We start from the raw sequence: 18,989 nt of genomic DNA on the forward strand, positions 1-18,989 counted from the left end.
TTTACCTCGTGATTGGATACATTTTTATCATTATTTTCACCTCAAATGGTACAGGGATAAAAATACCTTTCCTTGTTCAATTAGATAAGACCAATGGTAGTGCTGAGAGATTCCTCTCTCATCATGGATGTAGGAAAAGTTGGTCCTTATTTTGTTTGCTCTCTTAAGCCCACACACTTCTTCTAAAATCCGATTAGTATTTATGTTGCTAGCTAGTGTATGTTCAGGGAATGTCATTGGTTCGACCTTCTATCCTACCAAAGTTTTAAAACACAGGACTGATAATGGGACTAGTTAAGGTAGATAACCTTTTGATTCCATTCTAGAAGGGTTTGGATCGGACCATATCGGATATATCTACCTCTTTTTTTTTTTAAACAATTTTTATTACGATTTACCATTAGAGCATATATGTGGATCAAGATATCGAGATCAGAGAAGTTAAAATTGGGGATTGATCAAGGTTAATACTATTTCAATCTAGCCGATATTGACTATTCTGTTCCGTTTTTTATAACCATGACCCTCACATTATTGAAAAATTAGTAATAAGGGTAAAAGAACACTACCTACTGATCATGTGCTCTTATGCCTATTGATGTATATTCTTATTTGTCCATGTGCTGACGTAGGCCACATGACCAGAAGGCAGCTGGTTCTAACAGTAGACACAAAGTGTAGCAAAATAACTATCCTACCCTCATGAAATATGAAAGTCTCAGTCCTCCACTGATATTCCCATTGTCCTCGTACTGCAGGCACGTTGCCTTTGACCCTTATGCCCAAGAAAAAATAAAAAAGCACTCGCATCCCGGACTTCCGGTAAGGAATTGATCGGGTTCTCTAATTATTCGGTTATTTGCCACTATTTAATTTTTCCAGTTATATAAATATCAATATCTGAAAAATCCAAGGCTTAGGTGATGGGTGATATGTCGACTGTTGGAAATCAAGGGGTTGTCTCTGCTTCGACTCTGTTTAGGGATTTCTTCTCTTTCTGATCGCTCTACTGATCTTCCTTTTTATTGGTAAGTATTTCGATTTAATATTTTTTTTTTTTTTCGTTTTCGTCGGAGGTGTTCAATCACTTCAATGTAAGGCCGTACTTGCATTTTTTGTTTGATAATTTTCAATTTGTTTTTTATTAGTGCTTTTTTTGAAATGGCAGATCTATGAAGATTCTGCTTTGTTTGGGATTCCTGATAGATGTAGCACGGTTAAAAGCCTAATTTGTTTGTTGGGATTGGAGATCTCTTTCGTTCTGGATGCATAGAGCTCTTGTTTATGGGAACTTTGGAACTGGTAATTAGGGTAATGGTTGAAAGAGGATTTTCGGAATATCGGCTACTTTATTCTTCCTCTTGGATTTGCTGAATAGGTTGGGGAAGGAATTTAAGCCTTAGTGGGTTGAACTGCAGTGACCTTGGTTTGTTCGGTGGGATCGAGGCTTTGCTGTTCCACTGTTCCTGAGGAGGAAGCTTAGAGGTTAGGATTGTATTCGATGGCGTCTCCTCTATTTCAGGTGGAAGATCAAACGGATGAGGACTTCTTTGATAAGCTCGTTGAGGATGATTTCGCGGTTACAGAATCTGGCCCTGGTTTGGCCGAAGGTGAGTTCTCTGATGAGGTGAAAGCATTCTCAAACCTGAGTGTTGGTGAGGTCGGCAATGCCTTGGATGGTTTTGGCGGTGAAGCTGTGGTTGCTGGCAAAGAAGAAAAGCATTCCGAAGATGGTATTGGAGCATCTGCAGATGGACCTGAAAAGGACAATTTGGTTTTGAAGGAGTGCGTTCCTCTTTCATCCTCCAATTCGTTTGCTTTTGACAATGAGATCGAGACTAACGATGTTGTTGAGGGTGCAGATGTTTCATCATCTGCAGATGTAACTGAAAAGGACAAATTGGTTTCGAAGGAGGGCGTTTCTCATTCATCCTCCAATTCGTTTGCTTTTGGCAATGCGATTGCGACCAATGATGTTGTTGAGGGGGCAGATGTTGTGTCGGATTCCACAACCAGCAAGAACAGTGGATCTGGGGGTGCGAGTGTGAAGGAGGTTCAATGGACTGCATTTCATACTGGTTCGGCCCAGCAAAGTGGCAGTGGGTTTGGGTCATACTCAGACTTCTTTACCGAGTTGGGGGACGATTCAAGTGATCCATTTGAGAAGGCGCATGATAATCCAACCACTGATTTGAAGGTCACATCTACCGCTGCAGAAAACACAGCCCCAGATTTGGCATGTTTTAACTCTGTGCAGTATCAAGAAGGCGTAACATACGGCAATGCCATGGAACAAACTACCAGTGGGCAGGATATGTATGATAGCCAGTACTGGGAAAACCAGTATCCTGGGTGGAAGTACGACTTTTATACTGGGGAGTGGCATCAGGTGGATGGTTATGATGCAACTGCGAATAACCAGGTTGGTTTTGATGGTTTTGAAAACAAGACCCAGGCAACAGCTGGTGGTGTTGTTTCAGACCAGAGATCAGAGGTTTCCTATTTGCAGCAGGCAGCACAGTCTGTTCCAGGAACCATGGCTGAGGTTTGTACAACTGGTACTGTCTCTAACTGGAATCAGCTCTCACAAGGGAGCACTGAGTATCCCTCTCATATGGTATTTGATCCTCAGTACCCTGGTTGGTACTATGATACAAATGCGCAAGAATGGCGCCTCTTGGACTCTTATACCCAACCTGTTCAGTCAACGGGTATGGATAGTGGTAGTTTCTTCCCTGACAAAGACCATAACCTGTACGGGGATTATGGCCAAGTTAAAAATTTTGGATCACAAGTCCTGCATGGTAATGACCAACTTCAGGATTGGTCCGAGTCCCCAAATAACTACAGTCAACAAAGTATGAGCGCACATCAGCCTGATGTTGTTGCTAAGATTGAGCCTGTGGCTAGTTTTACTGAAAACCCACAAACAGGAGGCTCCTATGGTTCTCATGGTCTTGTAAATAATTATACTGATCAGTCAATGGGTGTTAATTCTGGTGGTGCAATTCCTTTGTATGAGCAAACAAGTCACAGCAATTATGGTAGTAATGGAGTCGTTGGATTTCATAGCTTTGTTCCTTCTGATAACACCTCTCATCAGATTAGTCAAAAAAATACGGAGCAGGACCAACAGTTGCGTTTCTCAAAGGATTACTATGGCAGTCAGCAATTAAATTTTACTGAGCAGCCATTTCAGACGACCACGCAGCATTCTTACATTCCCCATGAGGGGAGGTCATCTGCAGGGCGCCCCCCACATGCTCTAGTTACTTTTGGGTTTGGCGGAAAACTTATAGTCATGAAAGAGAGTGGTGCTTACTCTACAAACTCAGCATTTGGAAGCCAGGTTAGGTCCTGAGCCTATCTAACCTAAGTTCTCCTTCAAACTTCTACGGTTACAATATGTAAGTTATCTTTGCGAGTAGCATTGCAGCTATTAAAATCTCAAATTTATTTTTATTTTTTTGTGAAGGACTCTATAGGAGGCTCTGTTTCTTTACTGAAACTGAGCGAAGTTGTCATGGAGAAAATTAATGCTGCTACTATTGGTGTTGGTGCTTGTGATTACTTCCGTACCTTGTGCCAGCAATCCTTTCCTGGCCCTTTGGTTGGTGGGAATGCCGGAAGTAAAGAATTAAACAAATGGATTGATGAAAGGATTGCGTTCTGTGAGTCACCCAACATGGACTATAGGAAAGGTGAACTTTTGAGGTTGCTTCTCTCATTGTTGAAAATTGCTTGTCAGCATTATGGGAAACTGCGATCTCCTTTTGGCACTGATCCAGCACTGAAGGTATCAAACCCTCATAGAATGCCTGACCTTTTTGTTTTCAGTCAAGGTTATGTTGTTGTTTTCATTCACGATTGTTAAGTTATATGCCATAAACTTTTGAATTATCTTGTTATGTTATTATGGATTAATTTTTTTTTTTTATTTCTGTATAACTATTGGCATTTCAGATGTTGTTTAAGACTGTTCTGTGGGAAGCTTTTGTTCGTACTGATTTGGCCTTCCATGTGCAGGCTTTCTTGGTGTGGTCAACAATTTCTTAGTACAAATCAATTTGTTATTATTATTATTATTATTTTTTATCTGTTTAAGACCTTTGGAATCTCTACTTATTCGTTTTACAGATAGTACTGACTACTAACTACGTATTATGCCAAAGGAACTCTTAAAAATCAATTTATCAAATATCTTATCCTTGATTTAAACAGTTGGTATGGATGTTCTTAAAAGGAAAAATAAATGAATAAGCCTAATAACCCCCTGGGGCCCCAATGAAAAAGAGCCAAAGATGAGATGACGCTCTTGAAAACACTAAGTGACAGAAGCGAAAGAAGTGAAGGAAGCAACCCTTGTGTGGCTGCCACCTATGGAGCAACATGCCGTGAGGCTGGGCTGCTTCCCCCCTCCCTTCGCCTTCTCTCTCTTCTCTTCTTCCTCTGTATGTCCCCTTTCCCTCTCCCTTCTCCTCCTCCACTCTGTTTCTTTTCTTCTTCCTCTGTTCCTAGTGTCGGCCATCTCGGTAGGTGTTGAGGCTACTGCAACCGATTGGTTGGCCTTTCCACCAGCTGCCTGCTTTGTTTGGTTAGTAGATGATTTGGTGTTGGCCCATTATGGGCTAGCTGGTACCAGGTCATTGTCTCACCAGGCTTGTTGCCCTTTGGGATGCCTCTCCTGCCAGGCTTGCTGCCCCGCTGGTCACCAACCCTCTTAGCTGATCGTCCTTCCAGATGCCACCAGGCTCGTTTGGTCTGTCTGCTTGCTCCCTACTTCGCAGGTTCTGCCTTTTGGTTGGCTACTCACCAAGCTTGCAGCCCTTTTGGATGCCACTCCCGCTAGGCTTGTGTCCAGTTGGTTGTCAACCTCTAAGGCCGCCCGTCCTTCTGGATGACAGGCTAGCTTGGTTTGTCCGCTTGCTCACTACGTTGGCCTCCGCCCTCGTTGTCTGCCAGCCTGGTCTGTTGGCTGTCGGCAGCATGCCTTTTGGTCTGATTGGTTACTGGATCTTTGTCCCAATCGGCTGCAACCTCTTCAACACCAGTCTGTCGGACTACTCTTAGCCGGAAGACACTGTCATTGCCCTCTGAAGGCTGGCGCCCCTTTGCCTTGACGGCCTCCTCAGCTAGGCTAGCTGCCTGCTTGGCCGTTGCCCTCCACAAGGCTAGTGTTCCTCCACCGTGGCTTCCTCCTTACCGGTGGTGCTCTTTCTTTGTGTTGGCTGCTAGGAACTGTTGTGTTGAGATTAGATTGTTAGTGTTTGTGGTTCTCTTTCTGATTTTGAATGGCTTGCCCTTCTCTTCTGTATAGGCATCCAGACCAGGTTATAGAAGTTCTCTTAGCCCTTGTGGGCCCTAATTGCTGCCCTTTATGGGCTTTTGTCTCTTTTATTGGGGTTTTAACCTCCCTTTGGGTCCCTTTGGGGCTCTATATTCCCTCCCCCTTATTTTAATGCATTTTCTATTCAGCCAAACCAAAAAAAAAGCCAAAGGGTATTGTACATCCAGTGATTGAAAACCCAATGCAGGTGATGTAGGAAACAGAACAACTATAGACAAAAGGAACATGAAAGAAAAATTATTGTAGTTCAACCAATGAATAACCGCATATTCATTTTTCCTCATCATCCAAACAAGGCCTTTGGAAGGGGAGACTTTCCATAAGAACCTGAGAACATGGCTTACATTTTGAGGAAATTGATGAAATTCAGAAAAAAAATTTGATTGCCATTGGCCGATATTGGCTAAATTTGGGGAATTGGTTTTGTCTCAACAGGTGTTGAAGTCACCCACATTGCTAAATTCTCAAATATTGACTGAAGAAACTTAATTCTCATACAATAGACATCTGATGTGCAAAGATTACTGAGGCAAGGATGAAGCTAAGGTAGCAACAAAATAGTTATAAACTGCAAGCAGCTACTTGCACCAATACTTTGACACAAACTGACCAAACAAGCAACCTTTAATTGAGAATGCCTAAGGCCCCTGATGTCTTATCCCAAAATTTACAGAACAAAAAAGGAAAAAGATCCATCCACCTCTCCTTCCCCTACATGGAAAACCTTGTTGGCCGTTAAAACCAGGCTCAAAATCGAATCTGGAACTATGATACATTGATACTTGTGACTTATCCATAAACTGCCTCCCCCGTCCCAAATCCCTTCTTGAGGATCCTATGAAGGCTTCCTGCATCAGAAGTATGCTTCATAGAAACCTCAATCCCTTCCAATAGAGAGGAGAGTCAATAGTTGGGACTGCAAAACCTGTCTTCTTAGTTTTTGTCCACCTATGCACATAGATATGTCATCCTCTTCTGATCTCAATAGAAGAAATAGCTTCCTCTTGTGATCTCTGAAACAAGAAATATGTTTCTCTTCTGGTCTCCTAAATACTCCACAGCATGGTGCAACTTTAGGCCATCAAATTATTCTTTAGTTTCTTGAATGGAGGTTTTCAAAAATTTTAACCCAAATTATATTCTTATTTACTTAGGCACGTAACAATGAGTGCATGTTCCATCTCTTTTGCTATATTTTCAACTTATGTGAGAAAAACAACTTTCATGCTTAGCATGACCGTAGGGTGCAAATATCTTGTTCTACCATGTTGCGAAGTCAAGGAAAAAATTTATTCAAATAAATGTTTTCTTACCCTGTCTTTATTGCAGTTGGATGGGACACCAGTGGCATGGTGGACTTTGTATACTTGGGGTTGTGACCCTCGATTCTTTGGGTGAAGTGAAACTTTCTCCCCTAGAAATGTGTGTAACTGGGGAGGATGACTTTTTAGTTTCTAATTTTTTGTTATATATTTTTTTTCTAAGAATTGTATTTTGCTCCATGTGGGAAAGTCGTTTGAGATAGTAAGACAATGTTCGACAAAGACCATTGGATCCACTGGTAAGGAGAAGTGGTAATGAGTCGGAGGACATTGATCATCTTTTCTTTGCTTGCATTATTTCATCCTCTATCTAGAAAGGGGTCCTTGCCAAATGCTGGCCAGCGAATAGAAGAATTCTTCTTTTTCAGAGGGAGTGGATTTGGATGGATATCACATTTCAGGGAAAGTCCATTTGTGATATCGTGGGAAAGCTCGCCTCTTGTGCAACCATAAACCAGATCTGTATAGAAAGAAATCCTAGGAAATAGGCCTCCAACTCTCGCTTTCTTGAAAAGATTTGAGACTCCATTTCCTTTGATGTTAGAGCCAAGATTGCCTGTGTTTCTACTAATTGTCATCCCTCACCTCGAAATTGTCATATTGTAGCTTCCTTGGAGCTCCCTAGTCTTATCAGGAATGCCCCTCCACTTCGAGATTGGGTTTTTGTCTTTCTTTCTCTCTCTCTCCCCCCCCCTTCTTAAGGGCTATATGTTTTTCTTCTTCTTCTTCTTCTTAGTATCGAATTATTTATCACCCAAAAAAGGAGTGATCTAAGCCAAATAGAAGGATGTTAAAGAGCTAGGGACAGTCCAAAAATGATCATAGGAGAAGTAGTGAGGAAAAACATGCACAGATTAGGCCTTGCTCCAAGTGTGGCATCAAGTAGTGTAGATTGGAGGGCCAGGATCTGGGTGGCAGACCCCATCTAGCTGTGTTCTACTTCGTTGCTATTTTTGTGATTTGTTTCTTTTCACTTTTGCTTTTCCTTTTCCTGTCCTTGCTTGGATCCATGTAGTCGACCCCATTAGGTTGGGATAAGGCTTTGTTGTATTGTATTTTGCTCCAGTCTAGTGTGAGCTTGCCTTGTGCCTTTCACCTTAAGTACTAGTGGCTCTTGTTGTCTTGTCTAAGTCTTTTGCTGCTGTTGCCTTAAGAACACTGAATTGGATTACAATTTTATGTGAAAAATATGTGGATTGTATCATGTTGCTTATTCTCATGTCTGGATTTCTTTTGTTGCTATTGATTCTTCCCCTTTTGCTTCTTTACTCAATTGGTAATACAATTAATCTTCTGATCGATCAGATAAAAGGAAGGGGAAAAAAAGACCAAGTTAATGGAGTCTCTTCTTAAAACCTTGATCATAATATGGGGGAAATGAGATTACAACTTTGTCTTCTGGCGGGTTATGCCACAATATCTTGTTCCAGTCACCAATAAACCGGAATTGGGAGTCATTCGTAAAGCCTTCATTTTGCTCCCAAAGTTTCCCTGCTAAACCAGTTTGTGGTTTATTTATGTACTCTGTTGCTTTTGAGTATGTTTTAAATTGGTTTTCTTGTTCATCTATAGATTTTTCTGAATTTCAAATCCCTTATTTCCCCCATAATCCTATTCATCAAAACCTTCCAGATATAGAAGTACAATCTTTGGCCTTCATTTGGATTTCTCACTTCTTTTAATAGGAAACTGACTGTCCGGAAGCAGCAGTAGCTAAGCTTTTTGCATCTGCTAAAAGAAATGGTCTTCAATCAAGTCATTATGGTGCCCTTACTCACTGCTTGCAGAACATGCCGTCTGAAGGACAGATTCGGGTTTGTAACAACTCTTTTCATCTATTATTTCCTGGTATAATGCCTTCAATTTGTCTTATAAATGCCATTTTTGTTTTAGGCAACCACTGCTGAGGTACAAAATCTTCTCGTCTCTGGTAGAACAAAAGAGGCTCTTCAATGTGCACAAGAAGGTCAGTTGTGGGGACCTGCGCTCGTTCTTGCCGCACAACTAGGCGATCAGGTTCATATGATGGATTTAATCTTCTGCTTTCCAGCATTCAAGATGTTTGGAATGAAGTTACCATGTTGTTACTGAAGAAATAGGCCTTTGAGTTTTCCAGATGTTTTCATGTGGAGAAGACTATCAAACTGGACATTTAACTGCAGCTGATGTTCTTGTCTCCTTTTGAATCAATGCAGTTCTATGTTGATACTGTGAAGCAAATGGCCCATCGCCAATTAGTAGCTGGGTCACCTTTAAGGACATTATGCCTATTGATTGCAGGGCAACCTGCCGACGTGTTTTCAACAAACAGTGGAACTAGTAATGGTGCACCCCAGGTTTGTTAATACATCTCAATAGGTTGCTGGTAATGTATCAATTTAAATATTTCCTTCTGGCATTGGCTTCTGCCACTTTTTTCTGGTTATACTAGGTTGAAATGTAAATAATCATGGCTGGAATTTAATTCCATCCTTGGCAATGTGTAACCCTTGGTGGTTATTGTACGGACTGTAAATGAAAGGAAACCTCATGCTGATGCAGTTTGTAGGATGCTGAAAAGTGGGCTTTTACACTTTGAACAGTTTCTCATGTCTATCTTGTCTACTATAAATTTCGAACTTCGTTTGGAATTTCGTTGCTTTACTGAGTTTATAAAATTTTCAAATGGGCAGCAGAGTGGATCCAACAGTATGCTAGATGACTGGGAAGAGAATTTGGCCATTATAACTGCAAATGCAACAAAAGGTGATGAGCTTGTAATCATTCATCTTGGAGATTGCCTATTGAAGGAAAGAGGAGAGGTAGAATCTTCATTGTTGATACTTCTTTTTGTGAATTCCACCCCCACACGCTATTGTTCTGGAAGTTCTCTACCATCTCATGCACAAAAGATGTCAACGGTCATTGTATTACATGCTTAATGATACAGATTTCTGCTGCCCATACTTGCTACTTGGTTGCGGATGCAAACTTTGAGTCATATTCGGACAGTGCAAGACTGTGTCTCATTGGTGCAGACCACTGGAAATACCCTCGAACGTATGCTAGTCCTGAGGCTATTCAGGTATTCACTGCTTTCCACTGGTTCTCATATTTTCCAGTTTTTACTTGGCGTTATTATATGAGAAAATTCATGCTCACATTTGCCTTACTCTTCATATACCTTGAATCCTTGATGTAGCAATTAGGCATTGTGGGATTCAGTATGAAGATTTGTACTGAAACATTTCTTACATGTACAAGTTTGAGATTTAGCAGCTCATGAATAGCTTTTGAAGTCCATTTTGTTGATCTATTTTGCTATAAACCAAATGGCAAATGACGTGATACTGCCCAAGTATCAGACACTGTGTATTGAATGATATGCTGTGTATTAGAGACTGTATCAAATGGATGTGCATTGTGATCTTGTGTCTATGCTAGAATATGCCTTTTTGTTTTCCCAGCTTCTTGTTTCTGTGGTTCATTTTCCATCATAACTATTCAATTCTGCATTTCTTCCAAGCTTTTGCAGCACCTTCAATCTTAAGATACTAGGCAGGAGAATTCTTGATGCATTTCTTTGTATTGTCATAGTGAATTTCATTGGGTACATTTTTGGAGAATATTGCTGAACTTAGATTACTGAACATCTCGGCAGAGGACAGAATTATACGAATACTCGAAGGTGCTTGGAAATTCTCAGTCTATCCTGCTGCCATTTCAGCCGTATAAGCTTATCTATGCCCACATGCTAGCTGAAGTTGGGAAGGTTTCAGATTCATTGAAGTAAGTGAGTCTATATTCCTATTCTGTTGCTCTTTGCACTCTGCCTTCCTGTGTCTTTTCATGTTGTGTTATCTCAGGTACTGTCAAGCGATACTGAAGTCTTTGAAAACCGGTCGAGCACCTGAAGTGGAGACATGGAAACAGTTAGTATCTTCTCTTGAAGAGCGTATTAAAACCCACCAGCAGGTATCTATTACCATCTATTTCAGAACTACTAATGACTTTATCAATCAAGCTGTTTGTATTGATTCCTTGTCAATGTTCCATATGTAGGGTGGATATGGCACTAACTTGGCTCCAGCGAAGCTGGTGGGTAAATTGCTCCCATTCATCGACAGTACCATCCATCGGATGATTGGGGCCCCACCACCACCTGTGCCATCAGCATCACAGAATTTTGTTATGAACAATGAGCATGATCACCCTTCGGTTGGCCCAAGAGTAGGAAATAGTCAATCAACAATGGCTATGTCATCATTGATGCCCTCAGCATCAATGGAGCCCATAAGTGAATGGAAGGGTGACAATAGAAATATGATGCCCAATAGAAGCATTTCTGAGCCAGACTTTGGCAGGACTCCGAGACAGGTTGGTATATCCTTTGAAGTCAAGTAATTTCTATTTTCTGGACGTAATTGTATGCTCTGAGGGCACATGTACTAGGTGGTATTGCTACAGAGCAAATATATCTAGGTGACCCTGGAACCTTCCACATGGCATTTTCTTAAAGGCTTTGTTATCAAGTATTGTCATGTAAAAGTAAAATTTTCAGATAAAACCTATGAAGAAAAAGGTGTTACCTGAAAATTTTCTTTTACATGGTTTTAGCTAAAAAAAGAACAATAAAAGAAAAAAGAGGTAGTTCCAACTGATTCCTCGGCCTTTGGCAAATGGAGCCTGCCCTTAGGGAGTTTCTAGAAGTTAAATGGCTGATATTTTCCCAGTACATGATGGGCTTTGTAGGTAATGTTGAAACTGAACATTTGACCCTCCAAAGGCTCTAAATATTCTTTTCCAGGGAGGGGGAGAGCTTCTTCCACCCCTCCCCCCCCAAAAAACCCCTAATGAGGATCAACTTCATTATAAGGAAGAAAGGGTCCACATATATAATGTACGCCACCACCACCACCTGGAAATTAGGCCCAATACATCATGCTACATGATTCTGTAAAGCCTTGATTGCAAGTTGTCCAAAAACTTCAAGAGGAAAAACTTGGGGCTTCAAATTTTTGAGGAGCCGATATGCTGACTCTATATGGGGCCAGGTTGATCCATCAAAGGAAGCAGCCTCTCCTGATGCACAAGGCAGGGCATCAGTTTCTGGTGGACCATCTCGCTTTGGTCGATTTGGCTCACAGATCTTCCAGAAGACCATGGGGTGGGTCTCAAGATCTCGCTCGGATCGACAGGTATTCTTTTTTTAATTTCTTATATGGGGCTATTTTTTCTCTAATTGTGTGCCATGATTTGCTCAAACTTCTAGCATTCCTGATGCATTGCTACCACAGGCTAAACTGGGAGAACAGAATAAATTCTATTATGATGAAAAACTTAAGCGATGGGTGGAGGAAGGTTCTGAAGCTCCAGCTGAAGAAGCAGCACTGCCACCCCCACCAACAACTGCCAGTGTCCTGAATGGAATGTCAGATTACAACATAAAAAATGCTTTAAACAGTGATAGCATGCCCTCTAATGGAGGGCCTGAATTCAAAGGCCCAGCTCAAGAACGTAGTCCAGGGATCCCACCCATCCCACCTAGCTCCAATCAATTCTCAGCTCGTGGACGAATGGGAGTTCGATCAAGGTAGATGGGCTATGGACTTTTTTTTTACTTCATGCTTCTGATAGCTGCCTGCATCAATTTATATCTTCAATGTGTCACCTGAGTACTGCAGGGATGCAATCTGAGTAAGCATTCTGAGGTGTCAGAAAGGTGCTGAATTATAGTGTCCAGGTGTCATAGTTCTGAGGAATCCTGAGGTTCCCCCGAGAGCCAGTAATGGGTTTCTAGTCACCCTAGGAATTAGGGTTTTGGAAAACCTCAGAAATCCAGAATCACAGGATAGGAACCAGAACCAGATCAGGAGAAAATTCAATAACTCAATAAAGATATATGATTTGGCCAGAACTCTGGTTGATTGCTTAAATTCATAGGACAAGAAGATTGTAAAATATGATGCAAATCTGATAGTCATATTACAAGATATGATGTTGTGCTATTCCACTAAGAAACTGAATAACCAGATAAAGTAGCAGAATTGTTGCAAGGGCTTTAAGGGTTCAAAACAGAATTCAGTTATTGTACAAAATTGAGGATTAATGAATATTCAGCAACCAGAATCAGAATAATTAGATCCAATATTCAGAAAATTCAGGATTTTGGAAAGTTGAGTTGAACTAAGATTTTAAAAACCGATTAGAACTGAATGCTAAAATAGAACAGATTCTAGTCAATAGTTATGATGTCAATGGCATGAAGAATTAATCAAATAATTTGATAACTAGAACTAGAATTAAGAAGAACCTGGAATCTGAAATTTTCAAGCGGAAACAGGAACTGCAGGGTTTAGAAATTAAAAGAACTAACCTGATAACGCAACCAATGGTTCCAAAACCCTAATTTCTTGCTGTCGTGTGCCCACAAGTGGCAAATCTAAAGGGTAATGACAATTCTATAAATATAATGAAACTTATGATCCCTTTAGGTAAGAAAACAGAATTTGAGCCTAATTGGTAATTATATTGGGAGAAAAAGGACATTTTTGAAAGTCAAAACAAGAATGAAGGTGAACTGAAATAAGTTTAGAAGGTGAGGGCTATTTGATAATTACAGGAAGAATGTGGACTCATTTGTAAATAATTGAAATTTGCTTATTTCTTTCCTCAAACAGTAAGGGTGGTAGACCATTTTTGGATTACTCACCTGTTTCGAACTCAATCAAGATGAAATTTTAGGATTAGTTTGCTTACCCCAAAGACTCCTGAATTGACTCGACAAACAGTCGGACATGCAGTCTGCAAATTAATAAAATTTTCTTGAAACAAGATCTGGCGGAAGAGGGAGAACCAGTCATACAGTTACACACACTTGGTTACATGGGAGCATATTATCCATTTGTTGGGTTCTATTTATCCATTATTGGCTCATTATTATTATTATTATTTTCTGTTTAGCAGTCATAGGAAATTGGAATATATATCCACGATAGGGGGAGTGTCCCTATCATTATATGGTTATCTTAGTTACTTTCCAAGTTAGATTAGATCTCTAGTTTTCTAAATTAGAGTTAGACTAGGATTGAATTTCCTTTTCCACCTATGATTGTACTTGGATCTATTTAATATAAATATACGAGGGAGGGAGACTGCTGAAGACACATCGGCTGCTCTTCTCCCTTGCTGTCTCTCTTCTTCTTCCTCATCTCTCCTCTCTCAAGTTATTGGTTACAGATTTTTGGATTTCTACATGAAATAAAGTTGTCGAGTCTAAGTAGGAGGATCAGAGATTGGGTTGAATGGAATTTTTTTGTCATATGCTGCCTTGAGAGTGACTTTTTGGTTCAAGTGGTGTTATCTTCTCCTTTTTTGATTCAATTCTGAATCCTTCCCTCAGGTGTGATCTTCTCCTTTCCTTTCTTTTATACTCTCCTTTGTTCTCTTCATCCATTCCTACTGGTGTTCTCTACTTTGCTTACTGTTTCCCTTCCTGCTATTTATGGTACCTCTGGGTTGTCAAAATTTCAGTAGAACACCATGGTGCTCAAGCCCTTGGACCTGAGAGTTTGGGCAAAGGATTCCCTTCCTTGGGTGACCTAAACCTTAGGATATCCCTCTCCCCAGGGAAACCTTCCTCCTGCTGTGAGCCATTACACTGCAACCAGACCTTGGTACCCTTCTACTGCTAGGTTGAGTTTCAGGAATTTATTAATAAATTCCGAAGTGCTGAATCGCGTGATTATTGGTTGGGTTTCAAAGATCAATGGATTAGGAACCTTGTCCTAAATTTCCAGGTTGAAAGGGCAAATGGAGTGAGATATCTAACCCGAAAACAACCTGATTCTGCTGTATCCTGCCTACCATCGTGTGGTTGAAGGTAAATTCCTGTTATTTATAACTGAAGCCAGTATACTTACTATTTGCACAAAAGCACTACTCATTAATTTGCTTATGTTTTATTCCCTTCTTTGATTTAGGTTCTAGAAACATCCTTCACTTTCAATTTAATTACTTTAACATCATTGATTCTGTTTCTTGTCCAAAAGAGGTCCCGTGCCATTCTGAATATATACTGAGCTACTACTGCTCATCCAATTTGAGTTATTTATATCCTGTAGGCCCATAGAGACCCAAATTTGGGGTTCCATAACTCTTAGGTTGCATTAACTAGCCTTGTTTGCAGGTCTTTACCTCTTTGCAGAAGGGGGACGGACCTACAGTTTGGGTTGCCTATGGAAGGGAAACCTATGAATGCTAATAGACATGTCATAAGAAAAAAAAGGATTTATATGAAAAATGAAAGTCATTTGCATCTTTTTCTCATTGCCCAAGACCCCCAATTAAAACTCAACTACCCAGGCATATCCATGAAAGAGTTAACAAAGAACTGAAAAGTTAGAGATTGCCTCCCGTGCAATTCAAGATCATGGATGATATATGTTAAAGTGATCATACATCAACCTGTGGTGAATCGAAGTTGATGTGATCGAAAAAGGCTTCTTGGCATGATCTTCAAGAAAATCTGTTGCTTCTGTTTGCCTATGCCCAAAATCTTTGGGTGAAAGGATTTGAATCAATGGAGATCAATCCAACCTGAGAGCGCAAGTACTGCCCAGTGCAGGGTATGGTGAAGTGAGTTAAAGAAACTCAAATAGGAAAATAGAAAGTAGAAGAAGAAGAAGAATGGAGGAGGAAGAATGATCAGAAGAAGAAATTCAGATGAGGGAAGAACTCAGCAGTCGAACCAGACTTTTGATTCACAGCACTCATCCAGAAAATTAGAACTTAAATTTCAAATTTCATTCAATTTTAATCTTCAATGAGTTACAGTCATATATATAGCAAAGAAAAAAAAATCCTAATCCTATTTTGAAACAGAAGTTGAAACTACTTGAACTTACCTATCGAGACTTCATTGACTGAAACAAACTCTGGTAATGATATCCAACTCCCAAAAATAAAATAAAAGTTAGATTACAATAACCCCAAATAAAAAGATAAATCCTTAAATACCGTTACTAGATCTGAATTCCGATTTGAAGCTGGTTTTCGTTGGTATAGGCTTCCAGATTGAGTGATGCTGATCCAACCAATCACATGCAACCGCATCACCTGATTTCGATGGAGAATAGGAGTAGGGATAGGAGAGAAGGATCAGACCAGGAATCCTTGCAGATTTGCAGGTTTGAAATCCATCAGAATTGCTAGTGAACATAGTTGTCATGGCAATTAGGCAACCCAACGTGTTGGAGGGGTGCCTAGGCAACAGTGGACAAGGCCCCACCCTAGGCGTGCAGTATTTGAATATGTAATATAGCAATGATAGTTTTATATTGTTATGCTTATATGCAACATACAAGCCATACCAATGCAATATGATATATAATTATGTTAGCAATGGTTTAATATGAGAAAACGAACATATAATAAACGAAGCATAGGTTATGATCTAGTTTTATTAAAAATAAAGTAACAAACATAAATCAACATGAACTCGTGGTGGCAACAAAGTGTGCTATTCCCTTGGATCCAAGAAAGAGTCTGGACGCCTTGCCTAGGCACCGCCTTGACTACTGTGCTCCTGAGTCCACAAGAGTGGGGTCTGAAATCCATAGAACTAGCAAAGTAACATCTTCTATTAACTTGAAAATTGGTTGATGGGGCTGTAGCCTCTGCCCTTATGCATAGAAAAAAGTAAAACTGTTTCGGACCAAGTATAGGAAAGTGGAAAAAGAAACCAAAACGAATAAGGAAACTCCCCTATCACAGGCTGTATTAATGGAGTTCAAAAGGCTCGACTACTATAAATGATAGCGAAGAAAAACTGGAAACCTGGAGTTTATAAGCCAAAATCCATTATGATTGAACAGTTTAATAATAAGCTAAACTGGCGATATGACCTGTGGATCACATTCCTGAAGTGGTCAGGAATCAAGAACCGCAGGCCAGAAAAACTTTAGAATATGCAGCTGCATGCCATGACTTGCTGCAAGAGCTCTTCTTCTTCTTTCAACTGCTGGCATGGCTTAAATTCTTCATCACCCATACTTGTGCTGAGTGCGGTTGCCCTATGTGGGTGCTTTCCGACACTGAAGATGAAGGTGATGAAGGCTTGTCTAGATAACCAAGTTCATCTGATTTTGTCCTTGAATATCAATAGATAAATCTAGGGGGAAAAAAAATGAAGTCTGATGAATGATCATAAATTCACAATAGTATAATCAGATCCTCTTTGGCATTGGATGCCCCTGGTGGGATTTGTTGCTTGGGTCGTCCCTCATGCATTCCACATTGTTTGCATATATTTTGCTGTTTGCTTAGTTTTTTCCTTTTTATGGTAAACCTGTTTTTTAATTGAAAACATTCAATTTCTTAATGCTTGGTTCATCTCTCCTTATATGTGCTGCATTTGTTGGACTTTGGATACCTTTAGCTGTTTGCTTGAAAAGATTCTATATATTATCGTTTTGTTTCCAGATTTGAATTTGATGGCACCCCTCTGAACTGGACTTTCTGCAGGTATGTTGACACCTTCAACAAAGGTGGTGGAATGCTACCAAATTCATTCCAATCAGCTTCTGTTCCAGCTGCAAAACCTGGAGTTGGTGCGAATGCCAAGTTTTTCATTCCAACTCCCATGGCCTTGAGTGAACAAACAGAAAATGCAACAGGAGAAAGCATGCCTGAAACTGTGATGACTAATGGAATTCCTTCGACATCTGTTCCATCAGAGTCCGTGATCCCATCTACATCATCATTACCGTCCCTATCAATGCAACGGTTCCCCAGCATGGGTAACATCTCCCATACAAACAAGGGGATGGGGGCAACAGAAAATGGTGATGGGTCTCTTCCGTACCGTTCACGGCGAACAGCATCATGGGGTGGAGGCATTTCCGATACATTTAATCCTCACAAGGCAACTGAAATAAAGCCTCTAGGAGAGGCATTGGGCATGCCACCATCAATGTATATGCCTAGTGATTCTTCGCAAGTGCGCATGTCCATGAGTGGTGCTAGTTTGACGGATGATCTCCATGAAGTGGAACTTTGAGCTACATAGCCAAGGATATAAATCTTATTGTTCCTTACTGTAATCACGTCAGGTCAGGACATACCTCACTTTTCTCCCCCAAAAGAGATTCGCCCTTGAGCAGCGGAATTGGGATTTAATACAGGGAAACTTGTGCTCTGGTCTTCAATGAAAGGTGCCTATATGGTAAAGCTGTTTCGTTGGACTAGGGCTTGTCTGAATGTCCCAGGAGCTGCAACCCTCCAATGTTTGGGGGGGGGGGGGGGGGGGGGGAGTTGGTGTCCTTATACAAAGCAAAGAGGGCATGTTTCGGCACCAGTTGTACAGTTCATTTGTTGATTTATTGGACAATAATCCCAATATTGTTTTTGTAGGTGGCCCTTCAAGGAAGATGGAAGATGGCCTAAGAAAGATCACCCCTTCTGTTATTTCTCTTGGGGTGAAAATTTGAAATTGCAAAAATAAGATTTTCTTCTTTTTTTTCTTTTCAGGCTTCCAAAGTGCCTATTTAGAAAAAGTTACAAGAGTGTATGACAGCCAAATTTTCTGTTTGATCAATTTCCTGCTGCAAGGGGATTAGTTGGTATCAGAGTTAGCAAATTCGGATTTGGGAATTATTCGGGTGGAGAATTATTTGAAATAATTCGATTGGTTAATTTAAGGATTCGGTCAAAAAAGCGGACGAAATAAAATTGGAGTTGGATTTGGATTTGAGAATTATTCGATTAAAAAAATAAAAGTCGGGCAAAAAATTCGGATATTATTTTTATAGTTTATTGTATGTTTTTTATTTATCAAGTTATTAACTTGATTTGTATACTTAGAAAGAGCAAATTACTTTATGCAATAAAGTAAAAAACTATGAAAAAATTGTCATTGAGCGATAGAAGCAATGGTTACTATAATCCAATTTCTATTGATGAAATAGATTAGGTTTCAAAACAGTGAACGCAAGATTATAACTACAATAAAACAAATAAATAAATTGATAACAAAAAATTTTCACCATCCTTTTGTTTGGGTTTACAAGATCCATATTGTACTAAGACACATTAATTTTTGAAAATTAAAGCAACAATATAAAAGAAGATTGATAAATACGGCGATATGAATCTGTCCTGGTCCCCTAGAACCTCAAATTATCCATCAAGACTTGATATCTCCCCTATCTTAGGATGAACTGATGAAGTTATGAGAAATAAATGAAACAAATAGTAAATTAGTATGATTGTTACAGAAGCATTAGGTGGAGAAAAAAGATGGGAAGAAGGAGGCGGATATTTGGGGGAGAAGAAGATGAAAA

The 18,989-nt window shown here is 40.1% G+C and overlaps 1 protein-coding gene across 3 annotated transcripts; it reads left to right on the forward strand.

Annotated features, from left to right (window-relative positions):
- The first annotated feature begins 785 nt into the window (after positions 1–785).
- On the forward strand, positions 786–18,272 carry LOC122081672 (protein transport protein SEC16B homolog). Of its 3 annotated transcripts, XR_006141160.1 has the most exons (15): positions 786–1,028; positions 1,169–3,349; positions 3,476–3,796; positions 8,355–8,483; positions 8,563–8,685; positions 8,865–9,005; positions 9,342–9,470; positions 9,599–9,733; positions 10,310–10,437; positions 10,515–10,623; positions 10,711–11,025; positions 11,703–11,846; positions 11,946–12,241; positions 17,173–17,759; positions 18,061–18,272. XR_006141160.1 is itself a non-coding variant. In XM_042648862.1 (14 exons), exons 2-14 carry the CDS (start codon positions 1,502–1,504, stop codon positions 17,705–17,707), a joined length of 4,353 nt encoding a protein of 1,450 aa, XP_042504796.1. In that variant the 5' UTR covers positions 786–1,028; positions 1,169–1,501; the 3' UTR covers positions 17,708–18,114. The 3 variants fall into 3 exon arrangements, 2 of the variants coding, with proteins under 2 accessions (XP_042504796.1, XP_042504797.1); XM_042648862.1 differs by having other exon boundaries at positions 17,173–18,114; XM_042648863.1 differs by having other exon boundaries at positions 9,345–9,470; positions 17,173–18,114.
- The last annotated feature ends 717 nt before the right edge of the window (positions 18,273–18,989 follow it).

Source organism: Macadamia integrifolia, chromosome 6, assembly GCF_013358625.1.
Source record: "Macadamia integrifolia cultivar HAES 741 chromosome 6, SCU_Mint_v3, whole genome shotgun sequence".
NCBI lineage: Eukaryota > Viridiplantae > Streptophyta > Magnoliopsida > Proteales > Proteaceae > Macadamia > Macadamia integrifolia.